General features: G+C 46.4%; 1 protein-coding gene across 1 annotated transcript in view; it reads right to left on the bottom strand.

The window, feature by feature from the left end:
* foxj3 (forkhead box J3) overlaps positions 1 to 22,412 on the bottom strand; it is a 57,329-nt gene that overhangs the window by 27,361 nt on the left and 7,556 nt on the right. Inside the window, exon 2 of the mRNA XM_049023272.1 lies at positions 3,512 to 3,933. Within this exon, the coding sequence (XP_048879229.1) occupies positions 3,512 to 3,832 (321 nt within the window). The 5' untranslated portion in view covers positions 3,833 to 3,933. The remainder of the gene's footprint in view (positions 1 to 3,511; positions 3,934 to 22,412) is intronic.

Here is a 22,412-nt window from a genome sequence, read left to right as displayed (position 1 = left end):
CGCGACCTTCCCAAGCCCTCTGGCGATGGGAACCACCACGCAGCCTGAGACCTGGCAAAATGACCTAGCCGTAAAAGGTCACCATTATGGAGGTGTGAGCAGAGGCGGGGGGCACAAAGGCACACACGCAGCCAGGCCTAGCATTTTCCATTTGTCGAAACAACAAGGAGACAAAGAACTGAAAATGCAGTGACCTCCAAGGTCAATAATGAGCAGCAGGAAGTGTTCGGCAAAGCACAGCAAAACGGCATTTCTGCAGACACGATGGGGAGGGGGGCATAGATTACAAAAAAAAAAAAACAAAAAAAAACAAACACGTACAGTGACTGGTCAGGTACACATGCAGAGAGCAGACCTGTGGAATTATTAGACATTAGTAATCGACCAACAGGTAGAGGGCTGGCTGGATGCCGTCAGAAACAGGCTGCTTGGACTGACAGAGTGGGATGGAGGCGCCTGCTGCAGGTACCTGTGCCACAAGATGTAAATCCTGTCAACATTTCTGATTCTCACCATTAAGTATTTATGAGCTGCAACATTATCTCCAAAGTGAAGCGACCCCCGCAGGCAGCTCCCGCTCCCCAAATCACTTATTTCAGAAGAAAATAAATAAATAAGGATACCGTAAATGCCTCTGGCCTCCATTATTCGGGGCGTCCAAATTCTAAGTCCAGCCTTTGATCTGTTTGCAGCTCATGGCTATTTGCATTCTGTAATGAGATCAAACAGGCCGGACTGCGGCCTCCTTGCTTTAAGAGGCTGGGCACATGCAGGCACCGGGGCTGCATCTCGCGGTCACACATGCGTCTGTCCGTGCAGCCCACTGCCCCTGCGGGGCTGCAGTTGTGTGAGATAAGCTCCGCACCCAGGGTGGTAGCAAACCAAGAGCAAACACCGGTGCTACTTCCCAGTCGCTACAGAGCCACTTACAGTTTACCTTGGCACCTTATGCTCCGGAGAAACCTTGCAGGGAATTCCTGGGCTGCCGCATGGTTGTGTGTTAGTTTCCTGCGGGGAAGTTGGGGCAGGACAGGACGAAGGCGGGGCCAGTGTCAGCCTGCAGCCGACACAGAGCAGGATATACTCTTACAGAATGCTACACATCAAGCTAATACTGATACTAATTCAGGCACACTGCTGTCTTCACTGATGATTACAGTGAACGCCTCCATCTCAGGTCAAAGAACCCATCTTAGGGTAGGATAAGAATCAGAGCAGGCAGCACGAGGCAGGGGCCCGAATCCCCACAAAACCACCTGCTTAAGCTGCCGTTTAGTGGCAAAAACTAGCTGAAAAACTCAGGTGTGAGCAGTAATCAGCCTGCACCTATATAATGATGGGTATGCTTTGGAAAACACCTGATCTAATTCATAAACACCACCACCCCCCCTCCCCCACCTCCCCTATTCAATGCACCCCAGGGCCCAGCTGATGTCACCCTCCAAGGCAAAACCACATCCAGCCGCCTGACCGGATTAAGCTCTGATCTGTATCGGGATTATCGGCCCGCCTGGCAAACGGAGACTTAAACCCTGGAAGACGGCAGGAGCTCTGCAGCGAGCGATAATCCTCTAATACAAACCTGGCTAATGTCTTTAACGGAGGTTTGTGTGTGTTGCTAAGAGATGCCAACTAATACTATTTGGTGTTTTTGGGCTATTCAATTAGGAGAATGGGGATGGGGGGTGCAAAGGAGAGGAACTCGAGATTAAACCCAATGCGGTATTGACACTCGTTAACGTTTTGGAACTTCGTGGCCAGTCCCCATATTGCAACCCACTGTAGACAGACTACCTGAAGAGCCCAGTGCATGCGTCCGGTAGGTTTTGCGTTTGGCTTTCAGTGCCCAAGCCAGACTTGCAAATCCAGTACTATAGCTAAGAGTTAGAGCTGACTGTACAGTCCAGTAGGCAGCCGTGACGTCTCACCGCAAACTGGGAGTCCATTCTGCAGCAGAGGGGCCGGCGGCGGTTTTCCTTAACGAGTCAGAGCCGGCCGCCTGTTAGCCGGCCCTCACACAGTCACACTCTGAGGGCTCCAAGCCTGCCAGGTGAGCGACCCACTTCATTAGCCTGGGGAAAACGCAGGAGGATGTCCTGGTGACATCACCACATGAGCGTGCCGCAAAGCGACACTAACTTCAGCGCCAGCACCGCTGTCACTGCTCAGGCCAGCATGGGCTAATTACAGGAGGCCACATGCCTTTTTTTCGGCTGCGGTACCAAACTCCTGAGAGCCGGAGGGGACGCGCTGCAGCTTTATCCGCGGAATCTAATTGCTGGCTCACGGAGGCCGTGCGCATATCCGCCTGCCTAATACTGCTTTAATGTTTTTTGACCTTGATAAATTCTCTTCTCTTATTGACAGCGCTTATTGATATTTCTTAAAAGAGCTGGCTAATGGAGTCCTATTGAGATGATTAAATGAGTTGTCTCTGCCTGGATTAGCCAGGCTTCATCTCCTGCGCTCAGCCTGTATTATCATAGGGAGCAGACGAGTGCGTGCGCTGGGTTGGAAATGTCTGCCGCCGCCGTCTCCGGGGAAGCGCGGGGAGGGCTGGGGGAGCAGTAATGTGCCCTGATCCCCCCCCTCCTCCCCATACACACCAACACAACACACAAACACCCACAAGATCATCTATTTTCCACAAATACTCACACCCTGAAAATCAGCTTTCCCCTTCAGACAGACAGACACAAACACACACATGCACACCCACATACACACAGCGTCAGTCTTTGAAGATGTACAAACAAAGCTGGAGACAGACAAGATGGTGAAGACAAAAAGGAAAGATAGAATAAGGGGAAACAGGACTTCATTAGGGAAGCGTGGTGATCAAGAGTGCAGCAGCTACATGCTGTACCCAGACCCCATCTCACCCCTCTCCAATTAAAAACACTCCTGCTTAATTACACACCAACTCAAACAAAACACGACTGACGTTTGAAGGAAACGACATTTTCAAAAAAAGTCTAATAAAGCCCGAGCTCTCGGAATGCTATAAAGACAGATCCAGGACCCTGGACTATTCTCGTGACCCTAAGAAGCCCCACAGGGGCTAAAGGCAGATTCTATGAAAGACAAAGGTCTCATCACACTGGTGAAGACACCACAAAGCTGTCAAGTCCTCTGTCTGAGCAGCTGCACTGCACTCCCCACTTCCCTGACCACTTCCCCTTGGTTTCAGGTCATTCACAGCTACATGACAAGAGCGTTCTGCCCCTAGAGCTCTGTTTGTTGCTGCTACACTCACCCTTTGTACTCCTGCAGATGCCCACTGGAGGCCTGACTGCATACAAGCATCTCTGTAACACTTGGGCTGCCTTTTCTCACTCCCGCATTCACACCAATCCTCAAAGGACTCAGCTGATACAGACAGGAGACTTTCTGAACAGCCGCCATACTCCACCTCGAGGACAAAACTAAGCCATCTTTTCTGAACCAACACCAGACCGCAAAAAAGCAGCTAAGCACCCTCCAGCCTTTCCACCAGAAGAGGTCCCCTCACCTTCCACCCGCTGCCCGCCTCCCTGTAGTAGGGGAAGTTGTCGCAGATCCACTGGTAGATCTCGCTGAGGGTCATCTTCTTCTTTGGCGAGCTGTTGATGGCGAAGGTGATGAGGCTGGCATAGCTGTAGGGCGGCTTGCCGTCCTTGTGCTGCTGCACCTCCTCCTGGTCCAGCGTGGTGCTGGGGTCCAGCAGGGCTCCTTTCTTGGGCCCACCAGGGCCGTGGGTGCCCTGGGTGTCCGCCTTCTGGATGGCGGCCCGCATGGTCAGCTGTGGCAGCCAGTCCATGGAGGTCAGGCTGCTCTCCAACTCCGACGTCATGGTGAGTGGGGAGGCAGAGGGAGCGGGGGGCGTGGAGGAGGGGGGAGGGGGGGCTCCCTCGGCTCACAGCGCTGTTGACGTGCCTTCACTCCACACGCGGTCTGGAAAACCAGAAGGGGTGTGTTAAGCTACAAATACGGGAACACATCACGGATGGGTCCCGCCCACAAGCAGGCTGCCCAATCACAACAGTCTATGTACTCAACTTGTACACTTTCACACAGTTCATGACTCAACCCTCTTTTTATTTTTTTAAAACTGGCCCTCGAGGCTGAGTTAGTGACGGGGACCCACACGCCCACACTACCAGGCACAGCAGAAAGGCTCCATTCTGGAGCAAATGCAGGGCAGGACGCATTAAAACACTGCTCTGCGCTGAGCCTCAAGGGCGCGCAGTCTGGCTCATTAACTTTGAACACAGACATGCAAGCATACAAACAGAAACATGCACATACAAACACACGCACACGTTCAGTTCATACATTCCTGACACTGTAGGCATAACTATTCCAAACTAGGATAACTCTAACCCTTACCCAACCCTAACCTTAACTGTAAGAAACAAAAAAAAAAAAAAACACTTGGCTATTTGATTGCATTCACGGATTTATATAAAATTGAGGTTTCCATCGTGAGAACATAAAAAAATGCTAAAATGAGTTTTACCACCTTGCTGGGATATTTAGTCCCCACGATGTGGCACACACAAATCCGCACACACACACACATGCGCTCCCCCCCCACAACCAGGCTGAACCCCACCCAGTCGCCTACCCTGTCGTACTCGCTCCAGCTGACTCATATCTGTAACCGGACCTGCTGGGTGAGTAAATGCTGGGGAATTGTTTTCACAACTGCCGCACGAATCGGGGAAAGGCCAGGAGGAATCCCGACCAACACCCCATCCCTCCCCAAGAGTGTCTTGGGCTGCGGCCTTGGCCACTCCTCACGGTGCAACCCCCGCTATTTTTATGGGTAAAAAGGCTGGAGACTGGGGCACAAGCTCTACACTCTGCAGAAGGAAACAGCAGACCTCCCACCAAGAGAACAGCCGAAAGACGACTAGGCCCATGGAAGCAGGCGTGCACCATCTCCGCAGCATACCACCCGCCCCCACCACCACTCCATGTGCAAAGAGTCACGGCAGATCGCCATGACCAATCTCTCCGTACAGGCCAACGTAGCACAAGAGTCACCTAGCACCGGCTAGGAATGTACCCTGCTCACCCAACGTGCGACCAGCTAATGGTGCGTCAGGGCACCTTCTCGCTCAGACACGGGATGTCCCCTCCATTTATGACGCAGAATTCCATTCACCAAGCTGAAAAGTCCGGGGAGGAGCCACATCTGTGCTTCCACATGAGTCACTGACAGCATAGCTCTCACAAACCCAATTCCTCAGCAGAATGTCTCCAGGTCTTTTGCCTGTCAGGCAGCCTCGTGGTTCCAGAGCAAAACGGCAAAAAAAAAAAAAACAGCTAACAGCTCTTTAAGAGGCAGTGATGTGCCGTTTGCCTGGCATTTTATCGTGAGTCCTCACACCCCATTCATAAGAAGGCGCTGTCCACTAGGGGAGCCAACGATCTAGAACATCTGTGTGTGGAGACAAACACAATGGAATAGCCCACGGCCTCAGCTCTGATGTTTCATCCCCGGACACAGCACACTAATGCTGGTTATTGGTGTCAGGGAGGCCATACTCCTGCCATTCACATCACACACTCAGAAAAACAACAAGGACCCACTGTTCTAACCATATCAGCCCCCAAAAGCCGGGTGGGGGTGGGGGGTTGGGGGACCACAATCCAATGCGTGGAATGAATTAAATATACAGAAGTTGCATCACCATGCAGACACACTGCCTACCCAAAAACTGCCAGGCTAACTGCAGAGCCAGGATGAACAGCAGCTACAGAGAGAACGATGGGGGAAGGGAGAAAACAACATAGGAGATAGAGCATTCGCCTTCACTGTGGCAGGAGCAGCATTTACATGGATTACCTTCAAGTGTTTCATCTAAAATCTGGGTAAGTAGCAGCATGATTCCGATTCATTTTCACATCCCGTTCACCGCAGAGTTATTTGCTATGTTGGTAAGACTGCTCTCTGTAAAGGGATTAAGCAGCAGGGAGCAGCCCTACAATTAAGAAACCAACAAAAGGCACATTTGCAGTAATGAGAAGCACACAGCAGATCAGTGTCCTCAGCACATCCAGGCATTAAACAGATCCCTACAAAACAGAACAGCTTTTCCAAAGAAGAAATATCACAGTAGTGACATGTAATTGTAATTTCTCCTCTAATTTCACTTCCGAAAGGCACCGAGATGGACAGCAGACACCTGCCTTCCCCCCTTCTGAGCCTGGAGATCAAAGAGCCGTCGAACAGAGCAGACACATGAGCACTCATGAGACACGCATCATGGTTATATATTTATCAAGATGGTGCCATGACCACTACAAGCCCCTGTATCCACTGGAGTAGGCTGCAAAAGGGTGGGGAGAATAATCCTGGAGAACATACCATAAACACATAAAGTATATGTACATCCAGCTGACGTACCTCTAAATTTCCCTTTCTCCAAACAGCACCTGAGAATCACAGGAAGTTACAGGAAGGCACCTGTCCTCGTAAAAGCCCCTTTCAGAAAAAGCAGAAGTTCATCACTTAATCAGCTCACCAATCCTACTCCAAGGAGTACTCCTATTGTGCAGACTGTCAAACCCGGTTCCATGGAATTAGTCCTTCAGTCCTCCCTTCATCTCCAGCTTCAGCTGAAATCTCCTCAATTACAAGCTGGACGAGTTTATCGCTGCTGTAAGGCAGTGTTTCTGAATCCGGTCCTTGGGGACCCACAACCACTCCATGTTTTTGCTCCCTTGAAGCTCCCTAGCACACAGTTCACGTTTTTGCTCCTTCCTATGGGAGGTGGGAGGGAGCAAAAACATGGACTGTCTGTGGGTCTCCAATGACTTGACTGGGAAACACTGCTGTAAGGATATCAAACCCCATTCCCATCTCAGGTGGCCATATTCAGTGGAGTCACCAAGGATAAATATTAATATTGGTCTATCGAAATATTTTAAGACAATATGCTTCTTTTTTTTTGACCAAGCTGTTTGGCTGTTATCAAGCCTCAACATTTAACACAAGAAACATTAAAAGTCTTCAGTGAAAATTAAGCACACGTCAGTAAATCGACGCTAAAAGAAGCATGATTGAACATCTACGGCACAGATGTTTGTCATCGCTAATTAACACCATAATATACGCCACTCTTAAAATTGCAAATGTCACACGGGAACCAGCCTTCCCATTCAGGATCCCAGCACCAGCGACAGCACAACCCAGAAACAATTTGCGGCACCTTGAATCTGTGACAGGGCATCGGAGAGAACGCTTAGCAGGAGGGAAGCCTCTCACCTCTGCCTCTTTCAGCAGGAGATCCCTCACTTTTTCCACCCCCTGGGTGAGGGCTTAGGGAGGCGTTTCAGACCTGCAAACTGAAATATCTCAGTCTTTCTTCTGCAGATCTACACGACACTTGTAATCACGCGGCACGGGAGCCCAGACTCATCTCCATTAAAAGGAAAAAGGGTAATGGCAGAGGCTTTAAATGTCAGTCTTCCCTCTCCATTAAAGGCTTAATGGTTCCACTGAAACCACCCAAAGGAAGAGAACATTAATTAGCCAGTCATTATTTCCAACACTGTGCTTCTTTATTTATTTATTTTTTTAACGACGTGTCAATTGTTGCCATTTCAGCATCAGCACTGAAGGTGTTTGCCCAGGTGGTGGTGGGGGGGGGGGGGGGGCGGGGGGCGCAGCCAAAAAGGAATTGCAACCAACAGCCCCCCACCCCCAACACTACATTACTACAACTGTACCTAGCTCCCCAGGGGATTACAAATCCCTCCAAATCAAGCTCTGCAAGTGTGCATCTGAATCAAAACATAAATACAGTGACTGCAAATAACCAATGGGAGGGGGGAAGGCACTGCTAGAGAACTGCGGTCTGCCGTGTATTCAGGGCGCCAGACCCCCTTTGACAGGCAGAGTAGTGGTCAGGCTCGAGCTGAGCCCCCCCCCCCCCCATCACTGAAAAATGCACATGTGCTTAGACACAGAATGCACAGTAAGGCCAAATAAACCTCCCAAACACGGCAGGAGGGATGTGAATTTATACGATGGTAATTATGCCTCGTGAGGATGTCGGACACTCCTCTCCGCGCCGGTGGGGGGGGCAGCGGCATGCAGAGATGCATGTTATGGCCATTCTCCAGGAAAAGAGACAGCAGCTCCCATGACTGAAGGTATCCGGCCTGAGTCACAGCTCGCTGTCCACCCCACTGACGGAACCAGATTCCGCAAAAGCTCATCACAGGGAGAGACCCAGTGCAAAACACTGCATGCACACTACCCCTCAGAACTGTCCCTCAGCCACCATCTCCCCTGTGCTCCCCGCAGAGTAACGTGAAGCTACCTCACCGGTATTATAGATAAATCACTTTCAGTCACAGCCTCTTTGGGGCAGCATTCAGGTAGAAGCCCGGCTGTTTCCAAGCTCCAATCTGACTACATCTTCACATGACGCCGCTCCACTCGATCACATAAAAACTTCACCCAAGTTCAACCTGGTAGGCACTGCCAAATTTCAGACATAAATGACACACCCATCCACCTAAAATAAAAAACCACACCACTGACATAAGAATAAGGTTTCATTAGTTGAATTGGCATCGGTCCAAACAGATCTCCCTGCTTTGTCTCGAACGCCACGCCACCCGTCCTCTGCCGGGCTTTGACATACAGGCTATAATTAAAAGCATTTTACATTATTTGCATTAATCAATATCCAATCTCAGAAATAATTAACGGCATATTAAATGTTTTTCCGCCTCACAGACCTGGGTGCCACATCGTCATTAAGCTGATAAAGGCTGCGCTCGGAGAGCTGGAGCTGAAGACTTTCCATGCAGATCTCGCATCAGTCCTCATGCGGCAATGTGCCGTTCGTGTCCCCCCCCCCCTCCCCAAGCCTGAGTAGGGGGAGAAGGGAGTGGCTGAGGCAGGGGTCGAAGAGGTCTGGCAGGGAAGCACCAAGAGAAGCCAACCTTGATAGAGCAAAGGCGGATCCCCTGGCCTTTGACACGTGACACATGTGTCACAGTCATGCTTTCCATTTTGTTCCTCTGATCTATTAATGGCAAGTGCGTGCCACACAAACACATACACACCTTTGTGAGGACTGTCCATTAGGGGAAAATCCCTAACAACAACAATGACACCCTTGTATGGGACCATATTAAAACAGTTAATTTAAAAACAACAGGTTTATCACCCCACAATGTAACATATACATAATACATAAAAAGCACGATTTAAAAAAAAATAGTAAGCAGGTAGACTCACGCATGCACACAAACACAAATGGGTCAAACCCCAGCAGCCACAGGCACACTCGCTTATGTCTGGGGGGAGAATTACTGCAGGACATTGCTTACACCGAAGAAAGTTAGTGACAGAAAGACTGATGATTATCCATTGAGGGTTAACCTCTGAAACGTGGGAGTGAGTCATCACATGGGAGGGAGTTCCCAGCATGCACAGGGGGAATTCCTGTGACCTGTGACCAAACCAAGATGTGAACTTCTCCATGGCAGAAATGAGCGCCCGGCGGTGGGTGGGGGCGGGTCGCGGTGCCAAGCTCTCTCGAATCTTGAGAAACCACAGCCCGCTGCTGCGCCAGCACTGCTGCCAGCCAAGCTGCCTCACTGCAGGGCCAAAAAGCACGGAAGCGGAGCCTACAGCAAGGCAGGTACAGCACAACTGACTTCAGAATGTTTCAGTTTCGCAAGAGGCATTTAAAAAAAAAAAAAGACCACAAAATGAACATGGATGGGGTTTGTAGTGGTCATGGCACCTTCTTGATAATGGCATGTAATGCAAATTTTTCAAAAAACGCTCTAACTATGCACACTAAGACATTCACCTGTAGTTCATCTGGTGCAGGAATGTCTTTAATGGCTGGGTAAATGGCGGTGGCAGCCCCTGCTGACAGCCACACCCTGCTCCCCGCACAATGCTGCTTTGGACTTCATGCTTACTGAACAAGGAAGCGCACTAGTGTAAGGTTTAGTCATAGTCTCCAGTCTTTTCGCAATGATCTGGAGGAGACACAGATACCCCCTGGCAAGGGAGAGACACATCCCATAGTTTTCACCCCAGGGTCACCCCAGGCGGTACAGATCTAGGCAGGATGACCTGTCATAGTAGCCTATTCTACTTTGGGTAATGATTGACGAGAAGCATCCATTTTAAAGGGAGACCAACCATAATCTATCAAAAGCAGAGAAGCATGCAGGTCAAGGAACATGGCTGTATAAGTTCATTGGCATCTTCTGCAGAATGTCTGAGCAACATCTATATTTATATATGACATGAAGTTCAGAGGGTAGGTGTCCTGATTAAGGGGATTCTAAAGTCACTGAAACCTGAGCAAAGGGTGAGAATAGCAGAGGAAAAGAACCAGCAGAGAGTGGAACAATCAGGGCAAAGTCCTGCATGCGGCATGAATAAGGAGAACCGACCTGACACGATCACCCCTTATGCCACCAAGCATACTGGATCTCCAGTGCAAGACAAGACTGGTCTTTCAACCCTCAATGGGTTCTGAAGTACCGCCACATGCATTTTTAAAGTCCACGAGGGGATTGGAACCATGGTCCCCGCAAGTCCCATATTTAAACCAGAGAGACGTTTCTATGTCTTCATGCACTTGGGTTCCCTTACGGCATCTTTGCATCGGAGCAGGACATAAGCAGCAGCAGGTCGAGGCCTGCATGAGCGGCAGCAGAGCTGAAGAAAAAGCAAACTCCTCATAATGCATTCCAGCAGTAACTGCTAATGGCTCACTCCTCCTAACCCATTAATCCCTGTGTTTCCTTGCAAAGCCCTCACTTGTTTGTGGTACGTGACAAAAACAGCGTCACGGGTGACTTTGGAGGCTACGGAGAATCCTCCTCACCCAGCAGCTTGCTGGCTTGCTTCGCAAAATGAGCTTCTAAACAAACAGGTGAGGTTTCACCATCCCTCCCTTTGACTTGACTTAAACAGGGGAAAACCTCAAAACATTTCAATAAAAAAAGATCCTGCACGCTATCACGGCCACTGCAGCCAAACAGTCTTGTGCAGTCTTAACTGCAACCACAGGATGCTGGCACCAACTGCTTGCGTGGAGAGGGAAGCCATTTGGAAGGAGAAGCGGGCTTTTTATTTACCTGTGGACGAAGCTCCTCCCTCCTGCTTCTAACATGCCAAATAGTTCTAATTCTTGCGGCTTCTTAACCCTCAGGCCGCACTGTTATTTTTTCAGGGGCGTGGACACCATGGTGGTATCGTGCTGCTGTAACAGTTTCTATTGCCGTTGCAAAAAAATGCACTTGGGCCATGGAGTTTTAGCAACCGACATCATACTTAGGGCTGGGCGATATATCGATATTACATCGTGTATGCGCAATAATCTCCAAGGCTTCAGATGACGGGCGAAACATTTGACCGGATGCCGGCATTTCAGTACTATACGGACATTTATTTACACCCACAATTTAGTAGTAGTCCGCCTAAAATGTTAGAGATGTGTTTCGTGATTCACAAAAGTTAGAAAGTTTTAAGCTTGCTTATCTTTACGTTTATTAAATTCTGTTAGCGGAGCAAACCACATAATACTGTTTTGGTATACTATGGTTTGGTATACTCCAGTGCGATATTAACTGAAGAGGCGGCGAAGAAAGGAACAGCTCAGCGGCCATGACATCTATTTTAAAAAGAGGAGATCTTGCGAGATCTTGGTGGTGTGCTGGTACTTTTTTCAGTTTAAAGTCCAACATTTATTAAACATAAGGATATGCCAAATTTATACTGATTAATTACTTTTGGGCATCATAAAATGCCTCATTACTAATTTAGGCAAACTATTAATCTGCTTAAGAATTTGTGGGCATAATCGTCCATATAGTACCGAAAAGCCAGAGTCTGGCCAAATGTTTCGTCTGTCATCTGAAGCCCGGGTGAATATTCAGCAAGCAAGATAAAATATCGATATGATATTGGCCAACCCAAAGCATGCAGTTTCCACCATGCAGTACACTGAACTTATTAGCCATTAAAAAGGCAGTTTTCAAAAAGCGCCTTTCACATCAAAACTGTGGAAAGTGTTGCATCACTGAAACAGGCAGACATCCTTCACATTACTAAATTCAAAACCGTTGACAGTTCCCTGAGCAAAAAGTTTTTACAGCCCCTTTCGTACTCATTCAGTAGAAGGAGCCTTAAATCATCATGGAGCTGCCCCCCCCCCCAACCCTTTCAAACTTGAAAGCACTTCCCAGAAAGTTCATCTGAGCAGCTCGTTTGCTGCTAGACTCAGCTGTCTTCATCAGACACACCACCCGCCACTGCAATGCAACAGTCTGTCATGGGGAGGTGACACTGCAGACCTGCCTGGCCCACACCCAACTGCATGCTGCTACCTCACCATTCAGACACTTCAGGGAAATGCCACCTATTTCAACCTTCAAATGAAGCCTTGCCCATTCGCTGGAGAACCTTTAAAACCACAAAAAAAATTGAGGGTGGGGGGGGGGGAGTAAAAAATCAAAGACAAACAAAAGCAATTCGGCAGATACCAAAGAGGTCACCCCAATAACGCAGGAGCCACAACACGGCATGGGAACTGCAGTTTCTCAGGAGAACATCATCATGGCAGATGAACACACAGAGCCCATGTCAGCAGGCTAGTGCAGAAAGTAAAAGAACCACAAAAAGGACTGAACACACACAGTGCAACACGATCACTAGTTGGCTGCACTTAAAGCCCTTGCATAACCAGTTTGTTTGGCAAACAAAGACCACAGCATGGCAGTACTACAAACATACTGGCACGAGGTGATCCTGCATCTCTGTGAGAACTGTGCCAAGATGGAAGGACTCTTCCCAGAGAGATCAGTCGAGTCTGCACAGAGAACTGAGCACAGACACCCCAGCACACACACAAATTTAACACACAAGACTCAACACAAATATTGCCTCAAAAAAATTCCAAAGACTTAACAGGGATGACAGAAGGAGAGATGACCATGTCATCCATGGCTACTCTGCAGAACTCTGAAATCCTCTTACTCAGCATTCTTTGCAGGCATCACACCAAAATGCAGCTTCACAGATGATTGGTGGCCATTGTGGGCTAAGTCATTATCCATTATTTTCATCCAAGGTGTTCCCCTACAACCTCTCACTACAAGAAGGAAGAAAGGAGAGGCCACCCTGTTCTCAACCACTGGTCCTACATTCAGCTAAAGCTTTATAGCAGACAAATCAAAGCAGAGGAAGCTGGCATGGCACCGGATTTAGGAGAAGCCATAAGGTGCTGGTGGGGTTCTAGAAAGTCCAAGGAAATGATGCTTCAAACATCAAGATGAGCAGTACTATCTTGTGTTGTCAATCACTGTTTGGGATCTCCCATGTCCAAAGGGTTGCTTTGTTTGCACCAATAATAAACTGGGCAATGACTGATGAAGATCATTCCACCCACCATGAGTCACACCCACTTTCCATCTCCACCCTCATTCCTTAACAGTGAAGCACAGACACGGCTGACCTGATCATGGACCAATATCCCTTCTAAGCGCCCCCACCTGCATCAATCTTCTCCACAGGGCAACCCTTTACTCCATTTACCATCATCCCGCTGTCCCACTGACCCCCCCCCCCCCCCCCACACACACACACACACACACACACACACACACACACACACACACACACATATACACTGTATTGGGTGAGTGGCACCAGCCAGCCAACACAAAGCTTTAAAAACTTCAAGGGCTTCGTCAGATAACTCGCTGCATTGCACGCTTCTGACTTCTTGATGGGTGTTTAAAATGTAATTACCGAGACCATTTGCAGCTTCCCCCAAGAGTGCATTAGCACCAACAGCAAGCAGCAGAAGTCAGATGTCAGTAACCTAATTAAGATGGCGTCTGAGCGAGAGGACGGAGCCGCGCCTATCAGGGTATGACTGGATTCTGCAGTTGTTTTTTTAACCCACTTTCCATCACTTCTGCTGCTGTTTGTCGCCCAGTTCGTCATATTTTCTGCTTTAAATTCTGCTACTCTCCTCCCCCCCCACAAAACAAACTGTGCTCCTCACTTTGGATTTGTACGTTTGCTACGTAACAGAATGGCAGGAGATGGGACTGAAATCCCTGCACTCGCCTCTGCAAAAGGTCCCGCTCATCTGCCAGTGGGAGAGTCAGACAGAGCCAGTAAGGACTGGTGGTGCAGAATACGTACACCCCCATGAGCGGCAGCCAGGCAAGCCATGTGAGCCCCCCTCACTCCCACTGCCGCAGGCCTCTCTGGCTGGGTCTTCCCACCAAATAACCCCTGGTCACCACACCCAGTTTACCATCATTCATCCACGACCAATACCTCCTACTCTGGGAGGGAAAGACAAAAAAATAAAAACAGAAAAAGTCACACACACATGATAAGGGTCACGGAACCTTACCGCAACACACTTGACAAAAACGGCTTCCCCTACACGCCGCAACTGGCCCCCCCACAGAGAATGTGTCTCATCAGCACAGCGCTTACGGCAGAACCCCCTGGAAATTCTGCACGTGAGGGTTATTAGAACATTTGGAGAAGTCCATTGGACCCTACCAACTGCTGGTCACATGCTTTTCTCGAAAGTAAAAAATAATAAAAACACAAGCCTGTAAACACACCTGAATTAAGCAGATTACTAATACATCTCAGAGCCTAGAGATGATCTATAAAAATGTTGCAAATGATCAGCTATGAAAGTGGTGAGATATGCAAACACACCACCGGATGATATTATATTATTACAGTTCATTACCTGCAGGCTCCAGACCAACAGGGCTGTGACCCTCCAGAGCTCTCGTATCGTCCGCGCAGGTGAGGCTGGAGATCAAATCAGTGAGTAGCACCTCACCTCAACTAAACTCAACAGTGACCAGCTGCACCGATTTCCATTTCTCCACAGTGTGATTGCAAGCACAGTATATAAATTGCACGTGGGTGCACACACACACACACACACACACACACACACACACACACACACACACACACACACACACACACACACACACACACACACACACACACACACACAAGCAAGGTATGAGTCATGAGAGGGGAAGAAAAAAGCTGAACTATTCTGCACGCCTCAAAGAGACAGTGACTAAGTCTAAATGCACGATAATTTTCTCGTGATGTTAGTTATGTGCTTAAACGGTCACAATTTTATGACCCTGATACTTATATCTATTATCAATGGGCAAATCAAGGATCAAGAATATGAGCATATTGCACATTTCCCTTCACCCACATCTTCTAACTGCAGTAAATATTTTGAAAGCAACTCTTCTCAAGGGGCTCTCCAGGAAAAGACGACAGCCAGCTCCATTTTTAATACAATTACAAAAAAAGACATTTAACTCACAGGACCATGAGGTACAACTGTAAGAATAACAATAAAAACAATAATACTAAATATGATGTGAAAGACAAGCACACAAGTTCAACACAAATGAAACATGGTGGTCGCTGCCTGAAATTTGGTCCTTTTCCTTATCGCGTTAGCATTTTTTGTGTTCATGCTGTGACCAGCACGCAAGTTCTCCTTGTCTTCACAGGGCCAAATCATTGCAAAGGCCAATAAAAACAAGCAGACTGATAAACTGACACACAGCCACATCTGGGGGATGCTGAAATGGAAGGATGGGGAGAAGGTCTAGGCCAGAGCTCTTCAAATCTGGACCTCGATTACAAATCCAGGCCTTGTTTTTAGTACACCTAGATAGTAAGTTTAATAATTACTGATTCTGATTGAACGCAGAAGCTTCACACCTGGCTCACAGATAAAGGAAGGTTGGCAAATCAGCAGTGCTCAGACCTTGAAGATCACGAGTTGAATAATCCTGGTCTAGGCTGTATGGCCCACATCATACACTAACCTAAAGCTAGCTTTCACTCACAGAAATGATCTAACAGAAAGCAGCTGAGAGCCACTCATTTATATGACGAAAAGAAGAAAATTAATTACAAATCAGGAGAGACTCCCCTTCCATTTTGGAGTTGCATCCATCGATCTGCAACTGCATAATTTTGGCGCTAATGACTATCATTCATTATTTTCCATTGCTTACTTGTGCTGGCACAAAAATAGATCAGGATTGCTTATGACCAATTCTTGACACAATCAAACTAAATTCATCATGGGCAGGTTTCATTCTGCGTTAACTATCACTATCACTGTCTTACCAAGCAACATCAGGAAGCCCGGTGTGTTGAATTCCTCAGTACAACATGGCTTCACACCTTCATCCTGCACCGAGGAGCCACAAAACTCTTGCAAAACTGGCTCGAAGAAACATTTAATAATGGCTCAATGAACACATGGGGAACAATGGCAACTTCTGTGCTGGGCCCCATTTCACCCTGCTGGGGTCCCGGAAGTCCCACAAAGCCTCTTTGGCTGTATTGCGTTGGACTCATCCACCTGGACGGAAACAGTTGGATCAGGCTCCCACATCTGAATCCAAGGCACGAAGTCCAAGCGGAGTTCACAGCCCACATGGACACCGCCTAAGAGATGCGGTTCTAAGAAAAGCCAGGCCCACCAGCATTTAAATAACAACCGCGGGCGGGTTAGGTGTGACTGCAACAATGTTCCACATGCTCGCCTGTAAATTCTCTTAACTGATTGGAAAGCTCTACAGCTTTGATTTATGTCACTCATTTCACAACTGGGAAAAGAATAATTTTGTCACAAACGCCTGCATAGGAATGTGGACCTTTGGTGAGCTCCAGGCTCAGCCACAGCCAGGAGGACCAGCAGAAGCTCTTATCTTTCACTTCTTTTTTTACAGCTGCCCTGCACATTGAGGGCCTTTGTGCTGCAGATGACTCACTTGGCGAAAGTCGCATGTCATGCTGCAGGCTGCGTGACTCACCCAGAATCTAGGGCCGCTGGTGCAAGCACCAAACCAATGGCCGAGAACTGGCAAGAACGGGTGCTGGCGGCTCCCCGGGCCGGTGGTGGTTCGAGCCCCTGAGCACAACCTTCCACGCCAGCTGGATGGCTGGCCGGCCCACACCTGTGTTGGCCCTGAATGTAGAGGAAGGGATTATTCATATACATGTACGCAGCCTTTCCATACCTGTACCTGATGGCTGGCAGGGGCCACTGCTTGGAAGATCTATTCTGCACTGCCATCAGCAAGGGATTTGACAAAGGCCACTCAGAAGCACACTAGTACCAAGGCACAGGCCCCAACCAGGCTCGCCTGAACGTCCTTCCTCTGTGACATCAGACGGGCTGTAGAACTTGGGAAGGATTGAGCGCTGACCGACCTGGGGACAGTGAACTCGTAAGAGAAGCAGAGGCACTGGAGTATTTTTAGAAGAAGTGACTAAACTCACACCTCGTGGGGGGCCACGGGGCGTGGGGTGAGAAAGGGGGTTTCCAGTGGTGCAAGCTCCAGTTCTGATTGGTTACATTGGCTGAGGGACGATCCTGCCTTTCATGAGCATCTTAAAAGCAACACTACAAGACTGAAGTGTCAGGAAAATATCTATACCACAGTTGGGACTTTCAGTGGGTGTCACCTTAGAAATCCAATGACACTCAGCCAAAATATTCCAGCACCAAGTAGCACAGACAGGAGGTAGAAATGCAAATTATGCAATTAACAACATTACATATTTCCCTAGATTACTTATACAAAAATAGTAGCTAATTCTAAACAAGCTGTTCATAAGCCACCATGCATGAACATCTACAGCTTTCCTTTTCAAAGTGGGGAAAGTTATCATCATTTGCACAAGAAAACACAAGAGTATCTCCATTGACATTGTCAAATTTAAAATTCTTGAGCAACCAAGTTACTACTGCTTCCATCTAAGAAGCTCCACTTACTCTAGGCCTGTTGACAGTTTACTTGGCTGCTCTCACTGGCAGCCTGAAAAATCTTCTCTACCTTAATCACTGATATTTCTATTCTGGAATATGACATTAGCAAGCAGAGATCCCGGGCCATAAGTTTACTTAAAAAATGTAATACAAATGCTGTATGCCAGTTGTATGCTGTATGCCCTCCCAGTTGCAGCTAGGGCTGCACGATTCTGGGAAAAAAAAAAAAAGTGAAATGCTTTTGCTTAGAATTGAGATCACAATTCTCTGTAATGATTTTTTTTCTTAAATTTAAATGTTTATTGCACTCATTAAACCGCAAAAGGAAACATGACTGTGCGAAACATATGACTGATCCAGGACTGGCATATCAACTTCTGACAACAGAAAGGAAACGTTCAATTGGGCATACAGTTAGGGTAACCAAAACAGCCATACCGGAAGCTCTAGTACCAAAAGTCCCAATGGAATACTTTTTTAGTACTTCGGTACTTTGGGGTGGGACTTGAAATGCTTTCATTGTTGAACAGTTATGCAAATAGCCTGCCTCTAAAATGCAATACAACTGACATCTTGAAAACAGTTGTGAACTCAGAAAACAATGATAAATGAGGTCAAATAATAATAATGTATACAGGACAAATGAAGTGACTCAAGCTTTAACGGCGATCTGGTCTGAAGAAGCAGAGATCAGGATAGGATAAAAGAAATATTTTGTTTAATATACTACGACAGCACAGTACTGGAAAATTTCTAAGTATTGCAATGTGATTTTGTTGTAATAAATATTGGGGTATTTACAAAACAAAAAAAGGAGTTCAACAAATTTCTCAAAAACCCATCTTGAAGGGATTTAAATAGCAAGGATGAAAATGATTACGACCGTCTCGGAGAACGCATGCATCGTTCATGCAAAGGCAGAGGAGCTAAACTTTAAAGTGATTTTTAAACATACACTAGATAATTTTGAAAAAGTAATAACTAAAATTGCTAAACTAAAATGTTTTAGCAAGACGTAACTCATTGCGCTATAATGTCCATCTACAGAATTGAAAGAAAAGGTCTGACCTTAATCAGGCTGACTGACGAAGTAAGAATTGCACATAGACAACATACGATATTGGTATTAATACTGCACATCGGCAAGCCCTGTAACATACAGATATTTTTCGAATTCAGTACAAAACACCCTGCCTCATGCTGTGAAGTCATTCAGTGCAGGTACCAGTTTTTACACCAGTGGAAAACCAACACCTTGAAGTACCATACTTTTGGTAACTTCTTAAAAGTACCAAAGGTAAGGTACCTGGTGCGGTGGGAAAACACACTTTAAAAATAATGCAGAATTATAAAAAGTAGGATGTAATGCAATGCAGAAACACAGTTGTGATTTAGTAATGAGATCGCATAGAGATGTCAATCGTGAGAGCCCTTTTTTTTAATGATTAATTGTGCAGCCCTAGGTGCAACTGACTTTTTGATACCATATATTTTACACAGTCATAAAAAACGTCTGTCTGCCTGTTGTGTATGATGCTGAAAGACTATTGACAGTGAAAAGAGCAGGTTTGAGAATAAAATGAGAACAAAGGCTAACATTTGCAAACTCAAGGTCATAAAGAAGAAAAGTTTAGAACCCCATTCTTCAGCTAAGCAAATGAATGCATAAAACCTAGGAGGTTAAAATGACATGCTTATTTATAATTTTTTTATTTCTGGACCTGACATAATAAAATAAACTGGAAAATGTGCCATTCTTGAAAACTAAGTTATAACCATAGTGATAATGGTGTGAAATGATTAATACACAGACAGAAGCATGATCATAACGCAACATGCTTGAGCAGAAACGTTCCTTAAACTCAGAACACAACAAATGATTGTCCTCGTTTCATGTGGGCCAATGACGACAAGTCTAACAGAATAATACATGTGGCAGACAGTAGTACAATCACCAGCTACACATTGAAAAACTTGCAGAACCACCAACAGATTTTTTTTTGATACACAGAACATAGGGCATTGTCAGCAACTAGCAGTTAATTGATCAATTAATTTTACTCTGATTTGAAAATGTGTTCAGCAGAACCAAGCAAACTTTCCAAAAGTGCTTTGAAAAAAAGAAAAAAAAAACTGGGCCAATCACATGTTGCAATAAATCTTAAATAACACAATTAATCATTTACACAAATTAAGAAATATAGGTGTTAGTTTGGGAAAAAAATCAATTCCAATCCAAGAGTTAGACCAGGTAAACCGAATACAGCAACCTTAAAAACGGCCGGTTTTAAAACAATTAAGTGCAAAGTTGTCATCCACAAGTAGGTCTCCTGCTATTGAAACCTCAAAACACTATATGCATGTTAATAGGCAACGAGCAGTAATTACCAAAAGACTAATATTCTGTGTAAAATGTTTCTGCTCTTCTACTGCATTGTCAATGCATTTATTGGCTTTTTCATAGCACACCCAAATAATTCAAGGATGCATCAAAAGCCCTTGTTGGACATGATTAGTTAAACCTAGGGTAGTCCAGTACGTAATTTGTAAAGTGATCTGACTGACCCTTTCAGACATTAAGAAACATATGTAATTCCCTACAAATGACCACAACTAATTCAGTCTGGATGTTAACATCAGAGTTAGCGCATACAAAAAAAAAAAAGCAAATGACTAAAGAACTTTTTTGTGGGAGACCTATCCCTTTAACATACTAATCAAACACAAAAGCAGACCTTTCTGTTTTTCCTCCAGACCAAACAGTAGCTTACAAATCAGTGCACTCTGCAGTGTTATACTGCTCGGCACCTCCTGAAAACCTTGCCACAGAAGAACCCGTCGTCAGATATTTATGTGGAAAACTCTGTACCCATTTAAGCTTGATTTTAAGTAGATAAATGCCGTTTCAGCCTTACCAAACAGATGCGTGTCTTTATAGATATGACCTTATTACCAGAATGACAATTCGCACTCCATTGCTATTACCGACAGAGGTCTGCGTTCACTACAATGCAGAAAGCAATTTGAATTTTTATTGTGGAGGCTTGTAATAATTACAGAAATGGCAAATTCAGACTGGATTAAAATTACGGACCTCTCCGGTAATTGTTTCAATTATATTACATCCCCAGGTAAAGCTAATACAGTCCGAATAGGGCTAAGCACACAATGCCTTCCCTACTGCAACATGGACAACACATTACTGCCCTGTGATGTGTAAGTTGTTGTTTGACACCATAAGGGAAAGATACTTACTAGCTCTTTTCTCTACTTTCATCCTCAGACATCACCAGACAATGCTAGAGTGCTAGATCCTACAGTGCGCACTCTACAAACGATCAGTATCACTGACCACGGTGCCCATATTTACAAATTCCACAGTCCATCCAGCATGCTCAACTATCTGAAACATTACCCATATTAGACATACGCAATAGAAATGAGGTTAATAAACAAAATAAATCACCAAGTAACCTCTTCAAGGAAATACAAACTTAAAATAAACCAATCCGAGCACCAATCGGTTGATATGCACATATAACTTGGGTTCCAAACTACAAATCATCCAAAGTAGCACACACACTACCTGCTACGCAGCCCTGAGGTCTGCACACAGCCTGCAATTAAAGCGACTTATTTGCTCAAGTTATTCTCGTGCAAACAGAAGTCTCTGGCACTCCTAGAAGATTTGGAAAGTAGGCCAGTCGGTCTCTTGTGACTCTGTCGCCGGCATGAAGATGAATATGGGACTGAGTAAAGGTAACAGTGAGCTCCCTGGGGAACCACCAACTCTGCCTCCAAGCACACGGAACGCGTGCAGGAGGCCGCAACCACAACGGCTGTGTACTTAAATGCTAAGCTTCATTCCATTATCCATCCTACAGTAGTAGTAATAGCGGCAGCAGTAACAGCAATAATTATAATAACAATAAATCCAACTCAAAATGACCTTAAATGAGAAAGTAACCGAAGCTCAGTTCATCTTCCCAAAATAGTACTGCAGACAAACAAAGCCAGCCGCACTACTCGGAAGCAATTTTTCTGATGCTGACATAAGGTTTGAATCAATAAGCTGATAATATACCACCAACCACGGTGAGCCCATGTCCAGCCTCTGTACTAAGATACATATGGATTTCTTACTTACAAAGGCTGTATATTCACAATATGGATATGTGCCTTTTAAACACAATACGGCAACCACCGGTCTGGGATCTACATACACCTATCCATCTTCAAGCCACTAATTCAGTACTGGTTCGTGGGGGAGTCTGCAGTTCATCCCAGACAACAGAGGCCACATAGCAGAGGTACACCCTGGATAGGATGTCAGTCTGTTGCAGGGCACACACTTACACACTGGCACTTCTGTGAAGCTTATGAAAGCCGACAAAGCTCCTCCTCCCCATCCCACTGAAGATCACAGCAGAGTTTGGGGTGGTGGTTGAGCAGAGAGAAACTGCAAATGGCAGTTCAGCACCAGGAGATTAAAGCCCTAAAGATGACTCTCCTCACCACTGCCTGGTAGCAAAAAGCTTCCACCCAATGGGCACAGGGCTGGACAGTCCCACC

The sequence above is a fragment of the Brienomyrus brachyistius genome, chromosome 8 (genome assembly GCF_023856365.1).
Source record: "Brienomyrus brachyistius isolate T26 chromosome 8, BBRACH_0.4, whole genome shotgun sequence".
Taxonomy (NCBI): Eukaryota; Metazoa; Chordata; class Actinopteri; order Osteoglossiformes; family Mormyridae; genus Brienomyrus; species Brienomyrus brachyistius.
The sequence above is the reverse complement of the archived record's forward strand: the minus strand, read 5'-3'. Positions and strand labels throughout refer to the sequence as shown.